The sequence below is a fragment of the Erpetoichthys calabaricus genome, chromosome 15 (genome assembly GCF_900747795.2).
Source record: "Erpetoichthys calabaricus chromosome 15, fErpCal1.3, whole genome shotgun sequence".
Taxonomy (NCBI): domain Eukaryota; kingdom Metazoa; phylum Chordata; class Cladistia; order Polypteriformes; family Polypteridae; genus Erpetoichthys; species Erpetoichthys calabaricus.
In genome coordinates this window covers 83,703,598-83,731,418 of record NC_041408.2, presented here as the reverse complement: position 1 = coordinate 83,731,418, position 27,821 = coordinate 83,703,598, and the positions used below count along the sequence as shown (strand labels likewise).

General features: G+C 35.1%; 1 protein-coding gene across 1 annotated transcript in view; it reads right to left on the bottom strand.

Annotated features, from left to right (window-relative positions):
* Positions 1–523: 523 nt before the first annotated feature.
* Positions 524–27,821, bottom strand: part of lmbrd1 (LMBR1 domain containing 1) — a 93,782-nt gene continuing 66,484 nt past the window's right edge. Inside the window, exons 12-16 of the mRNA XM_028820308.2 lie at positions 25,996–26,100; positions 21,827–21,976; positions 21,315–21,387; positions 4,551–4,642; positions 524–1,874 (exon numbers count right to left, since the gene is read on the bottom strand). Of these exons, the coding sequence (XP_028676141.1) occupies positions 1,761–1,874; positions 4,551–4,642; positions 21,315–21,387; positions 21,827–21,976; positions 25,996–26,100 (534 nt within the window). The 3' untranslated portion in view covers positions 524–1,760. The remainder of the gene's footprint in view (positions 1,875–4,550; positions 4,643–21,314; positions 21,388–21,826; positions 21,977–25,995; positions 26,101–27,821) is intronic.

The following is a 27,821-nucleotide window of genomic DNA, read 5'->3' as shown; positions in this document are numbered from 1 at the left end:
AGGGCTATATGGAACATATCTATGGCACACAACTTTTAATAGAGCTTATAATTTAGATTTCTTGGCTTTGATGTTTATACTGACTGTTGCTTACTGACGATTACTATTTGCTTATTGATTGCTTATACTGATCTTCAAATACATCGCTGAGGATAGGAGGGCATGTACCACCCAGCACAACGTTTTGTTGCCATGATCCTTGCAAGAATTTGACAAAATGATGATTAAAGTATAAATTTAAAATTGTACACAAATTTTAAATGTTAAAAAAAAAAAGTGATTGCAACCTCCATGAGGAAACAGAATAATGAAATTGGCTTTCTTACAGCAACTAAACCACTTTAATATCAAGCCATTTTTCCATCATGTTCCTTTAAAGTTGTACTTTAAACACTAATATCAGGTACTGGAAACAACGTGAAAATGACTTACCCAAAAAATATTAAAAATGTATGATTGCCTCTTTTCAGATATGATTAAAGTGTACAAAATAACAAATCTCAATCTGTAACACACAAAGGTCTCAACAAGGTAATTTATTCCATTTACATGAAATAGTTTTGAGCAAAAAGTACATTTCTTAAGAAAAATGCAAAACAGTCAAAGAAATTCTATCATTGATTTAAAAAAAAACACTGCCAAGGACATGAGGCCAGCCAAGAGTTCAGCACAGAATCTTTCACATTTGAAAATTAAGCCAGCCTAATTATAATGAATCTGTAGTGAAAGCTGTTTGCAGAATATTTCTTTAATGACTGGTAAGAGTACTTCTTAAAAAATGTATACTTTTATGAAAAGAAGCATTGTGAAAGTGTGCAGCAAACAGATTAGCTACATGCAGCGGTTTATGACTGAAGCACCTTGTATGTCCTGTAAATTGTTAAAGGGAAGCTCTTTTTTTTTTTTCAAAACCCTGCATTTCACTATTTCAGTTTGCTAGGTTAACAGTATTTACAGTCTCATTAATAATTTTATGCCTTCATTAACCATCAGTGTATCACTTATTTCACATTTGTTACATCTGAAAAACAAGAGTTGTAACTAATCATTAACACCTGAATTTTATTCTGCTGAAAACATTTTCTTTGTTCTAGTGGTTCATTAATTTTACAAATATACTGTATACCCCAATGCAAACGCTAGCTCTTGCTTCTTGTATGGGTCAATATCATATTCAGATATAGACAAACTGCAAATTCACAATGAAAATTTGGAAAAGTTTTAATCTTTTAATACTGAAATATAAAAAAAGAAAAATGCAAACTTGTTTATTTTGAATATACATACTTTCACACTTTTGCATGTCTATGTAAAAGTATCTCAGTTTTTATATACATAAGAGTAATTTTACATTGCGATTTCAAAATTATTCCTTTTAAAAAAAATTATACATTATTCATTCTTCCTTCCCTACTGAAATATTAACAGATCACTCAGACTTAACTGGCATGAGATTAGGAAATCCACACTAGCTACTAATGGTTAAATGTGTAAAATATGAGCAGAAATGTAAGGAAAAATCTATCTTTCTTTTCAGAAAAATAGAAGTCTTTCACAGAGCAAAGTCTCCAGACATTCTTTTGAGAATATAAACTGCACACTAGAAGTTATTTAAATTAAAAGAAACATGAACAGGCAAATAAATATTTTTAACAACTGAGAAATAAGAAAGCAAAGATACAAAGTATGGAAATTAAATAATTTAAATGTGAATCTAAAATAAACAGCATTACTTATATTTCAACACAAAAATGTGAATTTTAAGATGGCAAAAATTCATCATCACTAATATCCGAGTCATCAGGCTCCACTTCTCCATCAATCACCGATTTCTTACCCTTACAGCAGGACACCACTAATCCAATAAGGAATACCTGCAAGTGTAAGATCCACACATTCATTAGCAGAATTTGAATAGTTGTATATTATATAGTTACCAAATTTGCAAAGACAGCAGTCCATGTTAAACATTCAGTATAAGGAACATTATGTTACAAATTCCTCTAAAGAACACTTCAGCATTGCTGTTTAACCACTAATAATACATATTCCAAATGAAAATTACCATCAGCTGTTTAATTTGTCTATAACCCACATATCTCTGGCATTTCAAACTTCTTAATTCCAACAATCTTGTCAGTTGTAAAATTTTCCTAAAGGATTTCCTTTCAAATAAATGCCACTAAAAAGCTTTTCAGTCACCTTAAAACACTTCAGTTCAAAGGTCATGATTATTTCACCTTCATCAAGGATATCATTCTATATATATTGTCAGTCGTCAAGCTGAGCAGTTTATTGGATCTAAACATGTCTTTAACAAACATCAAGTATATGACTTTCCACTAGCTGAATGTCTTCTCAGGTTCAGGGTTTTACTGATTAGCAGTTCTCATCACCCAGTCAGTAGAGCTCACAGAGTCTCTTTTCTACAATAATTACTGGATGGGTAGGAAGAGAATCAGTCATTGTTAATAGGTCATGGAACTTTCGTTTGAGGTCTTTTGCTTTGTTTTTACTTTTATTTCTGGTACCATGCTATACATAAATGTTTGTGTTTTCCTTTTGTTAATTGTTCTCAATGTCTCTACAATGTAATTTTAATCCATTCATTACTTATCTTCATTAGAATAATCTTCACTAAGGTTATCATCTTTCCACTGGAAGATCTGTGGCCCAAAGGTTACTAAACTGTTACTAGTTTCCAGATGGACAGAACTTGGAGGTGTCAACAGCATACTAATAAAGCATCTTTGAAAACTGTACTTGGGAGAAAGCAGCTAGGAAAATTAGGGCTGATAACCCTTGTGTCACAGTTAGACGATAGATGTACCATTCATGACCTTGTTGTATGGGAAGTGGGTTTCCTTAGACTGGATTTGTCCTGTGTATTTTTTCTTTTCTTAGATATTTTGTGCTTATTTTTCAATTTGTAAGCTTTAGACTTAGCATATAGGGTATTGGGGATGTTGGGGGAGCACTGATTTACCTTTTAATACCTATTTTTGGGTTTACATTACTTGTATTAATAATTCATGGTCTAACAGTTTGTAATAATAAAAGAATATCACAAAAATAAACCAATAGGAAAAACCACAGAACTCTATCCAAGAAAATCCGAACACATTTCTCCAGTTTTGATGTCACTACACTGGTTACCTGTGTCATTCAGAATTGACTTTAAAATTCTGCTTATGGTTTATAAAGCTTTAAATAATCTCGCCCCGGCTTATATATCGGAATGTCTGACACCTTATATTCCAAATCGTAACCTCAGATCCTCAACTGAGTGTCTCCTTAGAATTCCAAGAGCAAAACTTAAAAGAAGTGGTGAGGCGGCCTTCTGCTGTTATGCACCTAAAATCTGGAATAGCCTGCCAGTAGGAATTCGCCAGGCTAATACAGTGGAGCACTTTAAAAAACTACTGAAAACACATTATTTTAAAATGGCCATCTCCTAACTTCACTGTAATTTAATCCTGATACTCTGTATATCCAATTCATTATAATAACTATTCATTCAAAATCTGTACTAACCCCTACTCTCTCTTCTGTTTCCTTTTCCGGTGTCCTGTTGGTGGTGGCGCACCACCACCATCTACCCAAAGCACCATGATGTTCCAACAATGATGGATGGATTAAAAGCCAGAAGTCTGTATGACCATCAGCATCAAGTGACTCCGTGAAAAACCCGAACTACAAAGAGGACTATTTCATTTATGTTAGGTAGAATGCCCAAAGGGGACTGGGCGGTCTCGTGGCCTGGAACCCCTACAGATTTTATCTTTTTCTCCAGCCTTCTGGAGTTTTTTTTTGTTTTTTCTGTCCACCCTGGCCATCGGACCTTACTCCTTTCTATGTTAATTAATGTTGTCTTATTTTAATTTCTTATTTTGTCTTTTATTTTTCTTTTCTTCATTATGTAAAGCACTTTGAGCTACTTTTTGTATGAAAATGTGCTATATAAATAAATGTTGTTGTTGTTGGAGTGTCTGCAAAGACCTGGGAGCATTTTGACATGGCATAGTACTTTGCTGCAAAAAAGTGTTGGAGGGAAGTTGCCACACAATAATGGTCTTTAGAAGTACTAACCATCTTCTGAATGGTGGAAACATAATGCATTACTAAAGTCACAATATACATGATTCAGTGTAGCACTGGGGGAAGTCCTCGACAAAATTATGCAAGTATATAAAGTTGCCTTGTGAAACTTGCCAAGCTACACATTTCAAAAGACAAAGATACTTGTGATTGTTCTCCATTTAGAATTTGAAGTATAAGCCATTGATTATCTTTTTGTAATCAATAATTTAATCAAATAAACACTCAACACCAATTATTTATTTTAATGAAAGCCAAGATATTTGAAAACCGTATCAGTATAAGGTGAAATGCGATTGTGAGAATGTTATACAAATAATGTTAACACAAAACAAACTTTTTGGACTTTAACCATTTTTTTTTTTAACCAAACTTCTTCTCACCTTCTTTTAGAAAATAGTGAAATAAGTACATAGCTATAAAATGGCACATTTAATAATAAGAATACTTACAGCAATAAAAGCCCAGTTGCCAAAGTAGTAAATTGTACCAAAGAACCAAAACTTGTGAAGGAAAAGATATGTCCTAGTTACAGTACACTGATCTGTAAGATATAAAGTAGTGTTAATATTTATGAAAATGATTAAACTTATTAATAAAAACATGACAATGAAAACATTTTGGATTAAAAAAAAAATGTATGCAGCTGGTTAATTTTGTGTAACTCCGAATAAAATGCCACGCAAAGGTAAGTTGCCCAGTTTGAGAGGACAGGGTAACTTGGCTGTTCATATGTCTTTCCCTGCAAAATAAAAGATGATGCACTAGAGAAGCAGTGACCTCACTTCTGGGAACAGCCCAAAAACCCTGCCCCTTCCACCCCATCAGCCATATAAACCTTTTTCTTGATGTAAATAATTAAAAAGGGTATTCAGAGGTCTCCAACTCTTATTTTGCTCTGCACTGAGATATATTGAGATGAACACACACACACACAGTATATATATATATAATATTTGAGAGAGATATACTGTGTGTGTGTGTGTGTGTGTGTGTGTGTATATATATATATATATATATATCTCCAGAGGTCCTCTGTGGAGAGAGGAGAACCTTTCAGAAGGACAACCATCTCTGCCGCAATCCACCAATCAGGCCTGTATGGTAGAGGCGCCAGACAGAAGCCACTCCTTAGTAAAAGGCACATGGCAGCCCGCCTGGAGTTTGCCAAAAGGCACCTGAAGGACTCTCAGACCATGAGAAAGAAAATTCTCTGGTCTGATGAGACAAAGATTGAACTCTTTGGTGTGAATGCCAGGCGTCACGTTTGGAGGAAACCAGGCACCGCTCATCACCACGCCAATACCATCCCTACAGTGAAGCATGGTAGTGGCAGCATTATGCTGTGGGGATGTTTTTCAGCGGCAGGGACTTGGAGACTAGTCAGGATAAAGGGAAAGATATCAAAGGAGTGGCTTCAGGACAGGAAGTAAACTTTTTTCATGTTGTCAGTATGGGGTGTTGTGTGTAGAATTCTGAGGAAAAAAATGAATTTAATCCATTTTGGAATAAGGCTGTAACATAAAATGTGGAAAAAGTGATGCGCTGTGAATACTTTCCAGATGCACTGTATATCTATCTCTCTCTCTCTCATATAATATATATAGATATATATATATTATATCTATCTAGACACACACACTAGGGGGCTTCACCCCCTACTCGCCCACCCCCGGGTTTGGTTTACTAGATATACAATTTAAACAGATTGTTATTTTCATGGGAATTGTTACATATGCATTATTTTCACTTTTACTTTAAAACAATATTTGGAAAGAACTTTTCTTCAAGATAGCATTGAATTTTGATACTGTGTTTGGACTTACATCGTGACAACGCAACGTATAACTACCAGTGACTGAATATCATTTCTTTCTCTCTAATAAATAAAACGACTTTCTCTAATGTTTGTCGATTGTTGCCTTCTTCGCTTTGACAAAAGCATTCACACAACTGAGGTTAGATGACTGTGGTCTTGCTTGAAAATAGTTGCAAGTAGGGTGTGACTTGAAAGAATCTCATGTTAAAAGTCTCCGACTCACAGGACTTCATACCGCACCAACGATATTGGAATCTTTAATTTCTCACTGGCAACACGAATTAGATGATCTATCTACAAGTCTCCGACTTAAAGTTTAAATCCGAAAAAATATATTCGATCTCTTTTCGCTGTACCATTATTTCACCAAGTAATAATTTCCATTTGTTTGCGCTAATGCGATCTTTCCAATCCGTTTTTTGAGACTTAGGAATTTTTGTACTTCCATTATTTCTAACCTGTTGTGTATGTGTACCGTGCCAACATTTTTTAATTCTTTACGATGTTCTACTTTGTCATCTATTCTTTGTCCTTTATATCCATCCCCGGGTGTGGTTAAATCTCTTTCTCATGGGCCGTATAATGCTGCTCGCGTTGTGAAGGGGGGCTGAACGCACGCTAAGGAGATGTGTCGAATCAGCTGCTGGCGAGCTGCATGTTCTGCTTGTTGCGCTGTGCGTTGATCATTTAAAAGCCTGTACAGCAGCTGTCTTTTTATCTCACTGCCTTGTCTCGCGGGACGTCAAAGTGTCTTCCAAGAAGATCACGTCACGTCTCCCTCCCAAGTTTACACACACAAAAATAATACACACACATCATATATCTATCTCTCTCTCTTAGATATATGATGTGTGTGTATTATAGTGTGTGTAATATATATATATCTCTCTTATATATATATATATATATATATATATATATATACACATATACAGTGGTGTGAAAAACTATTTGCCCCCTTCCTGATTTCTTATTCTTTTGCATGTTTGTCACACAAAATGTTTCTGATCATCAAACACATTTATCCATTAGTCAAATATAACACAAGTAAACACAAAATGCAGTTTTTAAATGATGGTGTTTATTATTTAGGGAGAAAAAAAATCCAAACCTACATGGCCCTGTGTGAAAAAGTAATTGCCCCCTTGTTAAAAAATAACCTAACTGTGGTGTATCACACCTGAGTTCAATTTCCGTAGCCACCCCCAGGCCTGATTACTGCCACACCTGTTTCAATCAAGAAATCACTTAAATAGGAGCTGCCTGACACAGAGAAGTAGACCAAAAGCACCTCAAAAGCTAGACATCATGCCAAGATCCAAAGAAATTCAGGAACAAATGAGAACAGAAGTAATTGAGATCTATCAGTCTGGTAAAGGTTATAAAGCCATTTCTAAAGCTTTGGGACTCCAGCGAACCACAGTGAGAGCCATTATCCACAAATGGCAAAAACATGGAACAGTGGTGAACCTTCCCAGGAGTGGCCGGCCGACCAAAATTACCCCAAGAGCGCAGAGACGACTCATCCGAGAGGTCACAAAAGACCCCAGGACAACGTCTAAAGAACTGCAGGCCTCACTTGCCTCAATTAAGGTCAGTGTTCACGACTCCACCATAAGAAAGAGACTGGGCAAAAATGGCCTGCATGGCAGATTTCCAAGACGCAAACCACTGTTAAGCAAAAAGAACATTAGGGCTCGTCTCAATTTTGCTAAGAAACATCTCAATGATTGCCAAGACTTTTGGGAAAATACCTTGTGGACTGATAAGTCAAAAGTTGAACTTTTTGGAAGGCAAATGTCCCGTTACATCTTCCGTAAAAGGAACACAGCATTTCAGAAAAAGAACATCATACCAACAGTAAAATATGGTGGTGGTAGTGTGATGGTCTGGGGTTGTTTTGCTGCTTCAGGACCTGGAAGGCTTGCTGTGATAGATGGAACCATAAATTCTACTGTCTACCAAAAAATCCTGAAGGAGAATGTCCGGCCATCTGTTCGTCAACTCAAGCTGAAGCGATCTTGGGTGCTGCAACAGGACAATGACCCAAAACACACCAGCAAATCCACCTCTGAATGGCTGAAGAAAAACAAAATGAAGACTTTGGAGTGGCCTAGTCAAAGTCCTGACCTGAATCCAATTGAGATGCTATGGCATGACCTTAAAAAGGCGGTTCATGCTAGAAAACCCTCAAATAAAGCTGAATTACAACAATTTTGCAAAGATGAGTGGGCCAAAATTCCTCCAGAGCGCTGTAAAAGACTCATTGCAAGTTATCGCAAACGCTTGATTGCAGTTATTGCTGCTAAGGGTGGCCCAACCAGTTATTAGGTTCAGGGGGCAATTACTTTTTCACACAGGGCCATGTAGGTTTGGATTTTTTTTTCTCCCTAAATAATAAAAACCACCATTTACAAACTGCATTTTGTGTTTACTTGTGTTATATTTGACTAATGGTTAAATGTGTTTGATGATCAGAAACATTTTGTGTGACAAACATGCAAAAGAATAAGAAATCAGGAAGGGGGCAAATAGTTTTTCACACCACTGTATATATATATATATATATATATATATATATATATATATATACATACATATATACACACACACACTATACATATACACATACAGACATACATACACACACATGCCTGAACCACCAGTAAAAAGGGTATTTTACAGTGCTGAATTTATAAGTGGCCAAATACGTCCTGTATACTGAAATGTGTTAAGAACATCTGGTTTATAGTATATATTTTCTAACTTCTCATTATGCTATCTCTGAATTTTTTACATTTTGGCCAAGACCCAAAATTCATGTTCTTGTCACCTTCACATGCCATAGTCAAGAAAGTTGGCAAAAAACTGACTGCAATGAATAGTTGTACACAAGAAGTCCTGCATTATTTCCAAAGGCTAAACAAAAACATTTTAGGTTGCCTCTCACTTGCTGCCTCAAGGATTTATTAAAGGATTAGGAAATTACTCAACCTTCTGACACTTATTAAAAAGCACCAGCACTACACTTCTAACACACTAATAGTAGTAAGAACTTTTTCACATTCTCTCAAACTGAACATATTTCAACTTTAACATTAACCAAGCATAATAGTTTCATAATGAGAATCTGCTGCTTGTGAGTTTAAGGACTGTAAATGATTTGTAACTATTTATAGTACACACTGGATGTAGGAAGTATTTACCCAACCCAAAAACTATCACAATTTCCTGTGGTGTGACAATGTTTTTGTTTAAATATTTAACAAAACATGACTTATGGATTGATGGGTTCTAATCACATTTAACATAAAATTTAAAAAAATACAAAAATGATCATTCCAGCTTTCAAAAACACCTCGTTAGTCCTATGGCATTTAATAATTGGTAGCTGCCCCTTTGTAGCAATCAGATTTGTTACCTAGGTTACAAATTGTTTAGGGCCAACATTTTCTCACTTTTCATTAGTTAATTGTTCTAAATGCAGATCATTTGGGCTACAATTTATTACAGGAATCTTAACTTCCTATCAGCCTAGCCACTCAAAATTCAGCCCTCCTTTTAAGTCATTCGAGAGTAGCTTTAGTGTTGCAGGCACCGCAAACCCAGATAAACAGACTTGAGCTGGGAGAACATCATGCACGACAAGCTGTGTCGGTGGGGGGTGGGGATGAGATAGCAGGCTGCCTGCTGCGGGTGCTGATCAACACATTTGCAAAACAAAAGATGCTAATGGAGAGGTGCAAAGAAATTTAAGGTGGCCAGGAATTGCGAGTTTTTTTCATAGGCTTCAGGGATTCTAGTGCTAACAAGCTAATTAAAAGGGCAGACTCAGATATGGGGCACACTCTGGATCCCCAGAGGAGTAGTAGTAGTAGTAGTAGTAGTAGTAGTAGTAGCAGCAACAGCAAAGGAAACATTTAAAATAAAACAGAGTGCCATTATGAACAATGCTGCGCATCCTCTCTCCAACACATTAACACTAAGGACTTACAAATTATTAGCGTAAGTGTATCAAGAAACGATAGATAGATAGATAGATAGGATAGATAGGATAGAAACTTTATTAATCCCAAGGGGAAATTCACATGGTGAATTCTATGGTGGCTCCTTTATACTGTCAGCAATATGCCTGTATAGTGCTTCACAGGGACTGGGCCTGCCAAGTAAAAAGTTTTTTCTTTTTACATGTTCTTTCTTTTTTAGTCATTTTGGTTACACATATTTATTTATGTATTTGCTAGCCATGGTATCTGTCGAAGACAGGTAATAGCTAATATTTTTAAATAATTCTATCTCTTGCCTTGCATGTACCTTCAGCCCCTTTCCTCTTTATTTGCATGTGTGTAAACATCTTTATTTTTAACTTTTTTCTTCCTTATTTGTCATTCTGGTGTGTGTTCAGACCATACTGTGTGTATATATGTCAATTTATGTATTTAACTGAAAAGCAAAGTTTCTCCCTGGGGACAAATTAAGTTCTATCAGCATCTTACTCTTGCTGGTGTCATCATTTCTACTTATCAATAATTATAGGTAGACCTCCCCTGCCATTGGCCAGGTCCAACATAATCCTTAAAATTAATATTTTGTGTGAGCAGGCTCTGTTATGAACAGCCAATGTGGCCAGGGCTACTTCTTGTCTTGAGCCCAATGTTACTAAGATAGGCTCAGGCCCATGGAACTCAAAATTGATTTAGGCAAGTTTGAAAATGTATTATTCTATGTAATGGTACTCCTTAAAAACTCTCAATGCTACACCACTTGCACTTTAAAATGAGAATGTTTCATTATAAAAGGGGTTTTAGCTGCAGCCTAAGGACATTTTTAATGCATCACCCAGTCAACATCTAAAATGCTTTCCTAGAACCACTTCAGGAATAAATACCACAAAATTAAGAAGCACTACTGTTGAAATAACATAATAACTAAGTGCACCGAATTTTCCTTAAAAGTAAAAGGCAGACTGGCCAACAAGTGAATCTCTGTCTGACCAAGACACAGAAGCAAAGTGACACTGGTGTCCATGAATAAAATAAGGACAATATTTGAATTTCTGATTACAATATTGTCTTAATAATTCTAACAACATTTCTAGCTGTACAGGCATTATTGAGATGTACAAAAAACTGAATACAGACAACTGGCAAAACTTTCAGTTCCTATGAATCCAAGTACCCCCCATCAACTTTGCCAAAATGGAATCATGTTAAGTCAATTCTGTTGTTCTATATTAAAAACAATGAAACAGTACTCCAGGTGTTAAAAAGATACTATGGGTCCTTGGTTTTTATGGTTTTTTTTTTTGTTTTTTTTCTCAAATGATAGAATTTTTTTTTTTAATTAAAATTTTACTAATACCAAAAGATTAATGAGCTAATAATGAGTAAATTTAAAACGCTCAGTGTTACCTTGTTTAAAATTCAAATATAGGAACAGATATATACAACACAGGTTTATTGTAGTTCAATTATGATTTTGCAATTAGCAAATATGCTGCAGCATTAACACTTTGCTAACAATGCAGTTTTCACCAAAAATAAGAAAATTTTCATCTGAGCAGTAAAGAATCTAATCCAGATAAATACACTGTGTCTATATTTCTGCCACCTGTGAATACTAAAAACAAGAATCTAAAGGATTAATTTGCCATTGAGCCAACCATAAGCTTGTAGACTGATAAGGAACAAATGGGGATGGTGCTCTACCTCCCCTGCCATCTGCAACTCTCCAGCTGCTCACCTGAATTACAGACGCTCTAAATGTGAATCACAGATGGTTCTCAACAGTGATCTGCCTAAACAAATTATGGCATACTCAACTGACCTCTTTCACCTTGAAAAATCACTTTTTATTAACAAGAGAAGCTCAAATATACAACTTGGATATTCAAATAGAAGAATCCTTGAGCTATTTTCTAAGCCGAAACTGTAGATATTACAAATAGCCTACCATAAACCCTTTAATCTTGGAAACTGTAAGATGTGCAGTGACTCAGCAGTAATTATATTCCTACAGACATGTATTTGACTATACTCAATTAAACAGAATAAAAGTGTGACTTTTAACACTATATACAGCATCGTTTTGTTCATTTCAAGCCCTTAGGGTAAGACTATCTCATGGGCAAAAGGAATAAAATTTAGACCAACAAGGAAGTATATATGAAGAGTAAAACCTGCTGAGTTTAGTTACAACTTGTCCTCCATACCTGTCAAATACCTTTATATTTCATCTTTGAGCCCTGACTCAGAGATATTCTGATCCCTGGGGTTCTGTTCTCACTTGATGAACTGTAAATTTTTTGAACTCTACTGTAATTCAAATTGTCTATTAAAGAACACAAATCCCGAGAGCAGAAGGTGCTTTTTGAGATCATTTAAGAATAAATAATGTATGAATAGAGTAGCTAGTGCCCAGTAGTAAACAAACTGATGCACCGTAGCAAAAGTTAAAACAATGGTTTAGGACAGAATGCCCTAAAACTGTATAGAACAAAAGTTCAATTAGACCGGGAGACTAACTAATCAAAGATAAATGAATGAATAAAAACAAATCACTGCATTATTACACACTCATTCTCAACACTTTTTAACACAGGTTGAGTCACTTCACTGGATTTAATAACACAGTCTGGTGTTAGGTTGCATTTGCTACAGACTTGCTTATTGCATCTTAATATCTACTACTTTTGTGGCTATGGTGAGAAAACTAAAATGAAAATTCATCAATCAACACCAGCTTAATGGAGGATTTAAAATTACCTGTTAAATATATACCCCTCCTTTTGTTATCAGTAGGTCAATGAGCCATTTTGAACACTATAGAGGCAATAATAAAATGACAAGTGTGAAACTGGAGTAGGGAAGGTGTTTTTGTGTGATCCCACCACACAGCTAGAAGAGTTTATCAGCTTATGACATGCCAACACAAAATGTTATACACCATACCAACAGCATAAAAAAATACGTTAATTTGTAGACTCATAAATATACAGGGTGTCCCAAAAGTCACTATACACTTTTAATAAATTCCTAAAAATTACATAAGAATCTGAGTTTATTAATATTTCTATCATCAACAAAGGAGTCGTTGCAGTTTTACTTGCTAGGCCTGCCATTACGTTCCAACACTTTGAAGACTAGTTGTATACCTCCACATGAGCGCCTCCATTTTCGACAACTTTCAGCCACCTTCGGACACAAGAATCTCCGACATTTTGCAGCATCTCTTCCCCAACCTCGCTGCAGGCCGTGTGGATTCTTTCCTCAAGCTGTGACAGTTAACTGGGCTTAGTGGCAAACACCTTGCTTTTGATATAGCCCCACAAAAAAAAGTTACAAAGTGTATAGTGACTTTTGGGACACCATGTATATAAAAAGTAGATCGTGCAAAGACCATCTTTGCTTGATTTTTTATTGCACTTGCTCATATTATATGCAGATGGCTAAAGTAATTTTGTAAAATTTTTTACCTGCAGTATTTGTTTCAAAATTTAACTTAATTGTTTTTACCTCGCCATAAAATTGATTTTTAAGTAGGGAGTTATACCTAACGTGGTCTTGGCTACTAAAAATACATGCTCATTAAATGGAACCACTACTTGTTAATTGCACTATGTAACAGAATATATTTGAGTAATATAAATCCAAACTGCAAGGAAGGTAAATTTCCTATAGCTGCAATATATCTGCAAAAATTTATAACTAATAAATCAGAATATTAAAAACTAATTTTACTGATGTGCAGTTGTCTATTGTTTTGATTCTAGATTTAGTATTCTTCTAAAATGCATTGTACCAATAAAGCTTGAATCCTTTTATTTTAAGCTTTTGATGAAGTACACTGTTTTGTTACGGGCCAATTTAAAACAGTTGTATAAAAAGGACCAAAAATGGATTCACTTAGTCTGACCATACCCATTGTTTGCAAGTCTTTTATATTGGGTTCCAGTTTAGGTATAAAGCAGTGGTTTCCAATCCTAGTCCTGGAGGACCACTGTGGCTGCAGGTTTGTTTTTTGACCACTTTCATAATCACCGTGAGTCATTTTAGCTCACTTTGTAATTAGCTGGCATTTTTTCTACTCATATTGTGCATTTAGAAAAAAGGCAATAGTGTGAGATTTACATTTATAAGAAATTTAGAAATATTCATGTTTTTCCCCCCAGTTTTAATTCTTTTTTAAAATTTTCCTATGAATTCACTTTTATCTGTGGAGTTTTCCTCTTAAATGCATCTTAATAATTATAATTAACAATGACTGAAGTAGACACAGGAACAAATGACACTGAATGATGAAAGGCTTGACACCAGAAATTTCAAACCTGCGTGTGCTAAATTTTAATTTAATGTAGAAAGTATTTTTGCATTTTACATAAAGAATCTGATTTTTTGATGTCTTGGTTTAAAAGATTCATTATTTAGATCTTCATTCCAATTTTCCAGCAGTTCCGATTAGCCTTTACTTACTAATAAAGCATGGAAGCGGGTCTGACATTCAAGTAGAGGCAAACTTTCACAATGATTGAGTAGACAGCAAGATAAAGGACAATGAATGATGAAAAAAAGAAGAAAAAATGAAAAAAAAATATTAGCTAATTAAACCATGATAATCTATTTACAGGTAGAAAATGACTCACTGATTGGGGAACTGGTTAGAATAAAAAAAAAACCTTTACTCACAGGGGAATCCCAGGACTGGTATTTGTAACAACAGGTTTAGGGGAAATGTTTAAAATTATTCTTTTGAAATACTGTCGGGAATGGCTTCATTAGTAATCAATCCACCTATCTTGCAGAACTAATTAATCCTTTATACTGTGTCACATACACTGCAACAACATGATGCAAGACTTCTTGTAATTTCAAAAATAACTAGTTTAGAATGTTGTGCCTTAACCTAAAGCACTCCCAAATTATGGAAATATGTATCACCCGATACAACAAATTCTCAATCAACATTAAAATCAAGGCTAACCACCATTTTAGCACAGTGTGATGATGTTACAGAAAAAATGGTGAGGATGTTCACATTGCTTTTTAATAACTGCAGGAATTGCAGCGTGCCTTTAATTAAGCGTTTCCCATCCTCCACGTCCTTTTAATTAAAGAACAGTTCAAGTTTTTATCAAATGTCAGTGTGAAGCTTGCTGTATGAAAATAGACTAAATAAATTTATGGGACCACCACTTGTGTATATGCAAGTCTAAGTGAAAATAGGTAGCTACGAAAATAGAAGCTTTTTCTTAACCTTCAAAAACAATTATGAGCCTAAAACCTTAAAAAAAGAGTATATGATAAATTAATAGAATATATGATTACATTAAAAAACACAAATACTTGCATTTTACTTTTTATTTTTTGGTCCAAAGAGAATTAGGCTGAAATACTAAGCTTAAGAAAATAATAGAACACTTACTCTCTTGTAGCCATAGAAACAAACTCAGTCCATGAGAATCTTGCACAAATTGAACTTAATGGTAATAAACACTGGGATGTTTATCTTTCTCTAGGTACTGTACAAACTATATTACTTTGAATCAATACCAGTAACACTTATTCATTACACTAAACTGTTATTTAAATCTGATAATTTGAACAAATTCAATAACTATGGTTAAATGTACAGAGAAAAGATAAGTCAGCAGGGAGGCAATTATTAGATAAAAAAAACAACCAAATACACTAATTAATTATTTAGAGCAGTAAATCTGTATGCTTGGGAAGGATGGAACATAATATAGAGGGTTTCTGCTAAATAAAAACAAGACCACTGAATAATCAAAGGTACGAATTATATTCTCATTAAAATGTTTGTAGATTTAAAAATAGCATATGTATAAGCTATTACCTCCTTACAATGTACATAAAATCCATATGGTTAAAAAATGAAGCAAGATTAGTTTTAATTTAATTAAATAAAGCATTTAAAAACCATTACAATAATGCATTTCAGAACATGCATTATGAAGATGTTTATGACAAAAGCACAATAGTATATCCTATGCACAAACAAGGCAACCTCCCACAGTTTCTCCACTTAAGTTTTATAATGCACTACAGTTAGACAACAATTGTGTGTCTCATATACAACAAATCTAAAGCATAAGAGCACTATATCTGCTTCTTTAATGGATATGGAAAAAATATGCCTATAATGAAATGCACTTTACATAACTAGTGAAAACTAAAGATCAATTTGATCATGCTGGTAAGAATTCCTGTGAATACATTCAGTTGGGTACAAGATGGCATACAGCCATTTCACTCTGGAAATATTTTTAAGATTTTTGGTCAGTTTCTTCACGAATGTCTGACAAGTACAGTTAGAACTTGGTACTCACTCCTCCACTATGTTACATAAACACATTATGCAATAAGCACTAAACTTCCTACATGAATGTTTAGTTTATATAGTTTTACAGCCTTATATAAAAAAAAAAAGAGGTCACACTAAGATGTCAGTCTGAGGTCATATAATTTCAGATCATTTTTAATACTTCTCAGAAAAAACTGATAACCCTCAAAAACACTGAAAGGAATAATATAAAGTTATGCATACAAAATCTCATACATGAATTATCTAAGACATTGTAAAAATACAAAACCAAAGATAAATTATTGCAACTATAATGAAGAAAGCCACCTGATACATAATCAAAGCAACAAACTGACTGTAAAAACAGATTTTAATTAACTGGTCACACTATCAAAAATATTAAGCTATATAATATCTGTCACCTAAAATTAAGTATTTTCAATTGAACAAAAATTACAAAAAAAATGACAAATTCTAAAAAAGTAAAAATTATTACAAGTAATCTAGCTAGTCACAACAAAAATAATTAGGCAAAGGGCAGCTACTGTACTACCTGAGAAAGAGAAACATGCAAAACCCACAGAAGCCAACAGCATAGGATTACAAACATCAAGACCAAGTAGCTTGGCTCCTAACTACAGTTGCATTACTTTGGCTAGTTAAGTGTTTTGTTTTTTTTAAATTCAGCATACAATAGTCAGTCATTCAAATCCTTTGACAAATGTGTTACTATAACATATGCAGAAAAACTGATAAGGCATACCTGAATTTGAAATTCAAAAAATGTTACATTTAAAAAGTATCCTAGAGTATAACTTTCAAGCTACCATCAAACTAGATAAAACATCTACCACCGAACAGCAAAGATGCCAGACACAGTACATTTAATTAAGAAATGGAATAACTCTACGTTAAAAGAAAAAAAAAAAAAAAAAAAAAACACCGGAAACCTCATTGCACAGTAGTATATCTATGCAGTAATATGTCACTGGTTGGGACAAAACTGAATATACAGAACATTTTTAGAAAAGAACACCAGGGAGCTGGCACAGTGATGAGCTTAATCTGTCATTGGCAACAAAATAGTGTGGCAGGATACAAATGTCTACAATGTGGGGCAGGCAGAAGGTATTAGCTGTACGTTGTACTTTAAATTAGATTACTCCTTTAGAATACATTATACAGCCACCTCAAGATTTCTGAGGCAAATGTTGGGCACTCGTGTTTTGCACATAACTACTGAAAAGTCTGTCTCTTCCATTCGGCTCTTTGACAGTATAAAATGGTCCTTTAATGTGCCAGGAATCATACTCTGTTGACTAAGAATCTAGAGAAAAAAAATGTTTCTTCCAGTTTGATTTTCACATCTGAAGTAATTAAAATATAGTAAATTATTCAGTACTATTAAAACAAAAAATAATTTGCTTTCTTCATGGCACAGTTAAAGTTACAGTTAGATGAATGAAATAAAATGTTTAAAATAAGAACATGGATAAATAAGTGTATCAAGACTGGTGAGGGAGTATAAAACATCACACAAAATTGTACTCAAACTGAGCTTTCATGCAAAGTAATCACGAAGTACTGAGCACATCACATGTCAAGGATGATGTTTCTACATTGCTTGTCATAACCTATTACTGCATGACCTATGCATTATCAGTTCAGCAGGCACCTGTCATGCACTTGCCAGTCTCTCTGCTGGGGATCACATAATGAACATTTTTACACTTTTCAACTACTTTATTACTATAGATTTACAATAATACAGTATATGTGTATGGAAAAGTGGTTAAATACTGTGCACCTTTAAGAATGATGGAAATATACAACTGTCTTGTAATGGTGAAAATAACTAACATCTCTCATTGGCACCACATTCTAAGTGAGTATTGGCCAACAGATGTGTAATTAGTTGGCAGTATTTAATGGTAACTGATGCACAGAGAAAAGCACAAAGGTAGGAATTAATAAGTGCATGATTCCTTCTCCCTAACTAAGCAAAATCAGAGAGTTATTTTCTTTCATATTCCTTCCAAAGCCTCAAAATTCAGAAGCAGAACTGAAAATTAGGCAGAGCCATTCTCTTACATGCTTAAGATCAAAGGCATCTCTGTATTCTGAAGGAATTAATACAAAATGACAATTACAATTGTAAATGATGGTACATGATCATTCAGATTTTTTATAACTGGATTTGTTACCATACACTGGAAGACGACTTTGGGAGGAAATTCATTATAAAGGCGAATAATATATTAATTAATTAATAAAGTATCTATCTAAGTTTTAGTTAGTTAGAGAACAGGCTGACCATGCAGGACACAGCTTAACGTCAGTGCATTTATTCTTGAGATTTTGAGTTTTCTACCTGCTCAATATTAGACTAGTGACATCACTGCTCTGCTGTTTTTTGCCGATTTATATAACAACAATGGTATCATTTCACAGCAAGATGTTTTTCAAAGAGCCATCATGAAAATGAGTGTTATGCTATTAAAAGATTTAAAAAAAACAACTGTTTTCTCCTTTAATAGTGTTAATTCTAATTTTAATGTAAAATAATGACATAACCAGTTGATAGTATGTTCTTTAAATCCATTCCATCATGTTGTCAAAGTTAAATTTGAACAGGTATGTAAAACATTGTTCTTATAAATCATATAAGTGACATACTGTTATTAAACAAAACAGATCAAATTTAAAGGCTTGCAATGCTATTCAAAAGAAATAATATGCTCTTATTCAAATTAATCCTTAACTCTTGAAATTTTGCAAAACTCCTTAAATACATCTAAGTAGTACAAATGAATGCAATTAGCACAGATATCTATTATAAAGAACCATATGGGCATAAATATTTGTTTAAGTTCTTCCCTTACTGTCCCATAAACCCCTGGATGTTTAAATAAGATTCTGCTACTGACACTGCATGACCATAGGCAAGTCACTTGATCTGCCTTTGCTCCAATTAGAAAACCAAAAAAGAAATGCAACTAAAATCGTACATTTTGTAAGTCACCTTGGATAAAGGCATCAGCCAAATAAGTAAATGTAAAAGATGATGTCAAGGGGTTTGATGGCAAATAAAATCAGTGTCTGGTTCCATGTTCTATATATAAAACAAACAATCAACATTCACATTATTCATATAAACTGGTGCCTTTCAGTTTGAGTAGAACAGTTTAATCAATGTAGATAGGTTGAGCCCAAGCCCACTTTTTCATAATATCTCTCAATTATAAAAAAAAAAAATCTTGGGAGGGAGAATAGGGAGACAAGACGTGATCTTCTCGGAAGACACTTTAACATCACGTGAGACAAGGCAGTGAGACATTTGAAACAAGTTCACGGACATCTAACCTAGTAGTTGTTGGGATGATTTTGGCAGACATGCTTCATGTGCTCACATGCTCTTAAAAACGACATGCAAGAAGCAGAACATGCAGCTCGCCAAGAGCAGCAGCAAAAGGTCAGAAGATGATCCGACCGCTTCTCCTTAGCGTGCATTCAGCACCCTCGCCCCCTTTCACAACGTTAGCGGCAGAAACGAGAAGTGGTAAAAGGACAGCTGCTGTACAGGCTTTTAAATGATCGACACGCAGCGCGACAAGCAGACCACAGAGCTTGCCAGCAGCAGCAAGACAACATAATCAGACGGCATCTCCTTAGCATGCATTCAGCCGCCCCCCCTTCACAATGCGAGCAGCGTTATACGTCCTGCAAGAAAGATTTAACCATGTCCGGGGCCAGAAATAAGGTACAAGTATTACTTTTACAAAAGTTTTAAAGTAAAATTGAAAATAATGCATATGTAATAATTCCCATGAAAATAATCTCTTTAAATTGTATATCTGGTAAAACAAACCTGGGGGTGGGCGAGCGAAGCGAGCAGGGGGTAGAGCCCCCTAATGATGAATATGTAACTCCAACTGATGCTACCAAAGGCTTTTTTTTTTTTGCATGCCACCATACCACGGCCACTGAAAGCTTTGCTTCTGCTGGAGCATACATCACACTAAACATACATCAAAAATTTAATTATCCATTGTCTAAATCCAAGACCTTGGATATCATTGAAGGTTTATCCATCTCATTTATACATGATGCTTGGAGCTATAGAATTTGTTTCATTAAATAATATTCAATTAATGTATCATGTACTTTAAATTCTGATAAAGAAACTTTTCTTATATTGCTTATAATGATTTTTGCAACAGCTTTTAATTGCTCTGTTTCTCTTGTAGTCAATAAGCTGAATTCTGTTTGCAAAGTCAGCCTTTTCTCCATAGAGCTTAGATGTGGCTGATTTTGTATATTTACTGTCAAGATGTGATTAATTTTATTGCCCTTCTGGTCTGCAATTTTTATATGAAATGTAAGAAATTACTTATCTCCTCAGATATGCTTGGTTTCCCAGTAGGTTCTGGCACATATTCCCAGATTCTTATGTAACACGGTTTAGAGTAGTGATCAGTCTAAAGAAGGGTTTAGTACACAATTAAAATCTCCCGTCATAAAAAGTTTACGGTTATCCTGGGGACTTAACAAAAGAACATTCTGTACAAACTCCCTTATCATTCCGGGTGTGTGTATTCTAGCCTGATTTTATTTAGCTTTCTCAATATTGTAACACAGAATCCTTCTGATTCAAATTACTTTAGGGTTAATTTGCTTCATGAATTCATATTGTTGACCCTCTTATATTAAGACAGTGATGGGAATTAAATAATGTGCTTGTCAGCATCATTCGTTCATTGACCTAGCCTGATCTTTAATATTTAAATGGGTTTCTTCTAAAAGTTATATTTCGATTATATTTTTCAAGGATACATTACCAGTTTGGTTGTAGATGTAAATATCATACTTAACCACTTCTATTTGAAATTAAAATAAAGTTAAATATGTACAATATAGCTACAGCAAATGCAAATAATACAATCAAAAAATAAAAATACAATTAGAAACACACTGTTCATAAAAAGATTAATGAAGTCTTAATTAAAAAAATACAACATACTATATCTGTGAAATAAAACAAAATTTTGTATACATAAAGTAAATGCATCACACCAACCTGCAGGAGCATCCGCATCACAAAACCTTGTCACACTTAATGTTGAATTTTCACTAGGTGATGGCAATTTATTCTTAAAACAAAAACACAAGACGACATTTTATAGATTTAACAAATGTACATCTTAAACTGGTAATTTAAAAAGTATTTTTCCAGCAAATGCAATTTTGTATTTAAATTCCACTACTAAGTATATTTAGGAGCCTCTAAGTTTAACCAAATAGATTACCTTAATTTCAAAGTAAAGTGAAGAAAAAGGCACAATAAAATATCCTGAATTTTATTAGCTATTCAATAATAATCATAGTTTAGGCAACTAATTTACTTCTACTTATATTTAAACATTTTATTGCACAGCAATTATTCAAGACACTTAATGCAATTGCTGCAGCATATTTAAAAAAAAAAAAAAAGTACACTATTTCACCTATTAAAACTCAATATCAGCCGATTTACTAATTCTTCCTTACTGAAAATTTGCAAAAAGAAGAAATTGACATTGCATCCATTACCTGTAAAATGTAATTCTGACTGCCATACATGACATACTGCGGAGCAAGGCTATATATCATGTAGCTAGTGTGAAGAACAATCAACAAGAGAATCATGCATAAAAAGAGGAGTGCTTGTGGTCGAGTTTTCCCTGGTCGGATCTTATACAGCTGTTTAAAAAATAAAATAAATAAGGCAAATTATTATTATTAATATTCTTTAACACAAAACGCAAATCATCACAAAATTAACATGACATTCTCAAACCTACTTAATCTAATTCAGGGTCAGAACCTAATTTTGCAAAACTGGGCACAAAGCAGGAAACTGTCTTTGACAGGGTGCCAGACCACTGCATGGTCTACTCATGCACATACACTCATGATGGGCAAATTCAACCTGTAAGTCTTTGGGTGTGCGAGAGAGAAAAACAGTAGTCCCTGTAAGAAAACACAACACCGACAAGTGGGGAATATACAAACTTCACACAGACAACAACTGGGTGCGAGATTTGAACCCAAGAAGCTGCTGCCATTGTTATCTCATTGAAACCATGCCCTGTATTCCTATTTCAAGGACTGTAATGCATTACAAATATAGGAAAAAAAAGAAATATTCTAAAATTTATGATAGCACTCACAACCAAAACTGAATCTTGGTGCCCTGTGTTTTAGGTTTAAGTTCTGTAACTGCAATTACATTCAAGTAGAACTTAAATGCATAGCCAACAAACTACATATGTGGGTATACAGAAAACAATAAAAATATCACAGTAGCATAGTATTTCATTGTTGGAAAGAAAAAAAGAAGGTCACATCATGCTCTTTAATTGATAGCTTGTGTGACAGGCAGCCACGGTCATTACCCGGCCAGGACACCAACGGAATGGAAGGATCAGGGAGAGAGCATCGATGAAGCAGTACCACCTCTGGAATGGGTATAGGGAAGCCTTCCTGGGTGGCTGTGGCACCACGGATTCCCACAGGGCATGCTGGGAATTGGAGTTTAGTACAGCACTGTTGGGTTCTATGGGACCACCAGGGGGAGCTGCAGAACCCTGTACTGGCTTCTCGAATGGAGTGAGGCAGCTCCTTTTATTGGAGTGCTCCAGGTGGCTCATCAGTGTTACCTGGAATCGCTCCCAGGTGTGATGGAAGTCCAGTATAGAGTTCTGCAGCACCCCCTGCCGGCCCCAACGGAACACAACAGGGCTGTACTAAACTCCAAGTCCCAGCATGCCCTGTGGGAATCCATGGTGCCATAGCTGCCAAAGTGGGCTGCCCTCTAGCATCTCAGGGGAAGCACGGCTTCTTTGATACTCTCTCCCCTGGTCAATTCCATTAGCGTCCTGGCTGGGTAATGGCCGTGGCCACCCATCACACTTGCTCTTAGAAAACTGTATACAGTAACAAGACTTTTTAAAGTTGTTTTCGAAATAGTTTATCATTTTTTCTTTTCCTATCATAAGTGACACTTTAGGCAAATGCTTCAGTGAAGAGTTATTAATATTCTTGATGTGAACAGACTTCTTTGAATATAAATGCAAAGCTGCTTGCTTCAGCTCAGGCACCAACTTACTGGCAAGAGAAAACTGCCCCTGAGAAAGACTAACACACTGAAGTGGTCTGAAATTGAATCAGCTTTGGCCAACACAAATCTTAAAGTTAATCTTCAAACTGTTTGGCAGTCAATTTAGCATAAGAGTTTCAAGGTGTGATTGATCAATGTCAACTAGTACCTTTGTTGCAGCCTTCATGTGCAGTGGTGAAACAAGTTAAAGTCCATCTGGCCATACATATGGCAAATTCAAGTTTTGGAACAAAAATGTTAATATAGTTTTAAATCAAAATATGTGACAAGTTGCCGTCAGAGTTTAACAACTATAGTAATATGAAATTATAAGGTCTTTTACCAACCACAGAAGTTACCTTAATTTCAGCACACTGTACTACGATTTCAAAATAATCTTGATTTTTCAAGTAGAAAGCTATGCCCTGAAGTTACATTTGTCTTACAACAGAAGTTAACTCAGTAGCACAATGGTCATGAAAAGCTTATATAGTATGTACCTTTCTATAATGACTTTTGCATGTTGCATAGTTTCCAAATTAAAACAAAACAATTAGATTTTATTTTTTATTCCATGCTTCTCTAAAAATTATGTAAGCATATCTCGGCATATTCTACTAATTTAAAGGTTCATGTCAGAAAAACAAAATCCTAGTTAATTTAGACTTGAAAACTAAGGTATGCAAAATTGAGAGCCACATAAACACTAAGTAAAGTGTTTTGCTTTTACACCTGGTCAGAATTTGTGTACATAACTCCAAGAGCACATGCGATAGCTGGCTTGGATCACAGTTTAGTCATCAGCACATCATCAGGAGGAATACCTAAACAAAATGTTACAAAAATGAAGTGCAAACCTTAGACATATTCCCATCCAGATGTTAGTAGGGATGCTCCAATCAGTGTCTTTTTTTTTTTTTATATAAATAGGGCAGATATCAATCACTGATTTCATGTTACTAGAACTAGACAATTCCAATTTGTTTTCTTCATCCTTATTTATTCTATACACTAAACTCTTGTAAAACCAGCCATGTAGAAACCTTATATTCTATATTAAATTATAAATTATATTGAAGCTGCATGCCACAGGTATTACCTATTTGTGTTATATTACAAAATGAAATTCTGTAGGCTTATAGGTTCCGTGACCACAAAAAATCCTACAATACAATACACTTGCAATAAAAGAAAATAAAAATTCTTGTTATAATTCCAATTCTAATAAAACATTTATGCTGATCAAGAAAATACAAGGCTAACAAGCACAAAAAGTTTATGCATAAAATAGACACATTTGGCTTTTAAGCTAAAAAACCCACTGTTTACTAAGCAGCAGAAGCAAACTCTTCATCTGTCCTTTTTCTAATAAAAATGTGAACTGCTTTACTAAACAGAAGCTTGCTCACCATCCACACACAGACATATACTGTGTTTTAATTAACTGAAAAAATGAAAAGGTCTGAATTTATTCTCTTAATTTCTACTGACATGTCTCTCTTTTCTTACACTCTGTTGTTGATCTCCATGCACAGCATGACTGCTCAGATTCCATATTCTCAGTTTATGACTACCATTTCTTTAAAGAAAAATATGTGATGGGTGTGGCTTGGCTCCACACTCCTACAACACTGTTGATAATGTAACTAGATGAACCGGCAGATGAGGAAACAATGCAAGTGAAAGATACATAAAGTGCTTTTATTTAAAACCGTTAGAAGTGTCCAAAAATTGCAGTGCTCAAATGTCTTCAATAAATAAAATACAAAGGTGAAATCAATGGGTTAAAACCCAATCTTAAAATGAGAAACAAAATAACACAGGCATCAGGTCCTTAATGTGCAGTCGGATGATCCTAGCACAACTCCATGACCCCTGCATCACCATCTCCCATCGATTGTGTTCAGCTGGCGGAGATGCTAACAGCCACGGTCCTCACCACCCAACCCCCATCTTAGCTGCCTCATATGGCTCCATCCAAACCGCTCAGGGTTGGTTGTCCTCCCATCATCCTTCGCGCTCCTGCAGTCGTACCTCAGATTCCTGGGGAAGACTCCATTGTGCTCACCCCTACTCCACACAAATAGTAAGTGAGGCAAACCAGCCCCTGGAATGTCACTCCTTTGTTTCTTAGCAGGGCCTTTGATCTCGCTGCCTTTCCTCCACTAGCTGGCTGGCAGGTCTTCTCTCCATCTGATGCTCACTCTCCTCTTTCCACACTCCATTTCTATTCTCTCTCCCCCATCTTCTTTCTTTCCTCTAACCCTGGCACTTTTCTTTTTAAAGCGAGGGCGAAGTGCAGCTATCACAGTTCCAGTTCTAACAAAGGACACGGGTGATCCTGCACGTATCCACTCACACATGTTTCGCTGAAGCCACTCAGACCATGCCTACCATGCCCCACTCAAAGACACAAGTGTCAACTGTTACTTATTTAACTAAAACTTGTCAACCAGCCAGGACCTCCTTTTACCACACACCTCCCCCCTTAAAGCTGCTAGCTGCAGGAGAAGGTTGTCATGCACCAGCTAAAAACAATATTATTCCAACTGCCTGGTCTAATTTACTATTCCTTTGCTCAGCTTACAGCTACTGACATATTATAGGTACAAATTCCTACCCTTATCCAGAAGAACCATATGCCCATATTCTGTATTCCTGCCATAGACGTGAAGACAAAATACATAGTAATGACTGCAATCAAGATGTAATCCAAAGGGAAAACCTAAAAGAAAGAAAAAAGAAGTGCTGTTAGAATTCTGATAAAAAGATTGAATCTGCAAAACAACTTTATGACAACAAAATGAGCAAAAACACTGTAAACTCAATATTAATATAAATCATTGCAATAGGTTCTCATTCAAGAAAAATAAAGTACATAGACAAATAACATATGCTATAAAAGAACACTATCATGCACTAAAAAAAATTCAATATTAAGCAAAATCTGACCTAGCCGAACATATTACAGACTAATCAATCCTATACACCGTATACTGATCATCTTAATTTGATTTCATGCGAGCGCTTCAGCTGAACTTGAATGCATCACTGATATACTCACATGCTAACCTGACTGGCTTTTAATTTCATATTAAAATTTTAGTAAAATTGACAAACTGTACTGACAAAGATACTCACACTAGGGGAAGGTGTTCAAAATTGACAGTTTCTCTTGGATGTTTTGTGGTGCAGAATTAAAATGTACATTATATGTGGATGTGGGTGGTTAGTCTTTACTCGTGTGGTTGGGAACAGGTGTCCAGAGCCTAGATTACTTCTTCAAAAATAAATAAATAATTAAGGATGACCATCTCAGCAGCAATCCATTAAACAGGTGTTTATGGCAGAGGGGCTAGATAAAAGCCACTCTTTAGTAAAAGACAAACAGCATTTAAATGAGCCTGAGGAAAACGATTTGTTGATCTGATGAGACAAAAAAATTAACTTTGGGCAGAACTCTAAGATCCATATCTGGCAAGGTGAGGCATAGTGGTGGCATCATGGTATGGGATGCACCTGAGCAGCAGGGACAGGGAGATTGGTCAGAATTGAAGAAGAGATAAATGCAGTCAAATACAGAGAAGTCTTCGAAGAAAACCTGCTCCAGAGTGCATATAACCTTAGAATGGAATGACAGTTTACCTTTCAGTATGAGAATGAACCGAAGCATACAGCCAAGACAATGCTAGAGTGGCTTCAGGACAAGTCTCTAACTGTCCTTGAGTGGCCCGGCCAAAGACCTGAACATGGCAGTTTCCACATACTTCCCATCTAAACTGACAGAGCTTAACATAATCTGCCAGAAAGAATGTGATATGTTCAAATCAAGGTGTGCAAAGCTTGTAGGGACTTACCCAAAAACACATGAAACTAATTGTAGCCAAAGGGGCATCTGCAGTACAAAGTACTGAATTAAGTGTCTAAATATTTACATGAATGAGAAATTTGCAAACCTTTCTAAAAACATGTTTTACTTTGTCGTTATGGGTTATTGAGTGTAGAATGGGGGGCAAAATTATCATCTTTATTCATTTAAAAGTAAAGTGTTGCATGGACAGGAACATCCAGAAGTGAGATCGAAAAATCAATCTCATGCAGAATTTACGGTCCACTCTGTGACTTAAGATACTCCGTAATTTTCCAAGCAAAGCAAAAAGGGGCTAAGTAGAAGAGAGAACAAACTCTTTATTTCAAATTAAAGGCTGCTGTAGGAAGGAAAGTTAATATGGCAAAAAAAAAAAAAAAAAAGCAAAAAGTAGAATGCAGATGAAGAGCAGCTAATTAAAACAGAAACTATATCACTCCTTGTTCATTATTTAGAATAGTGAGTGTTATGTCCTTTCTAATTGGTTTCTCCATTGTAGTTAAAATTAACGTTTTTCTAACATTACTCAATTTTTCAGTGTATTTGTTTAAACTTTTTTTTAACAGAGTTCTATTTAA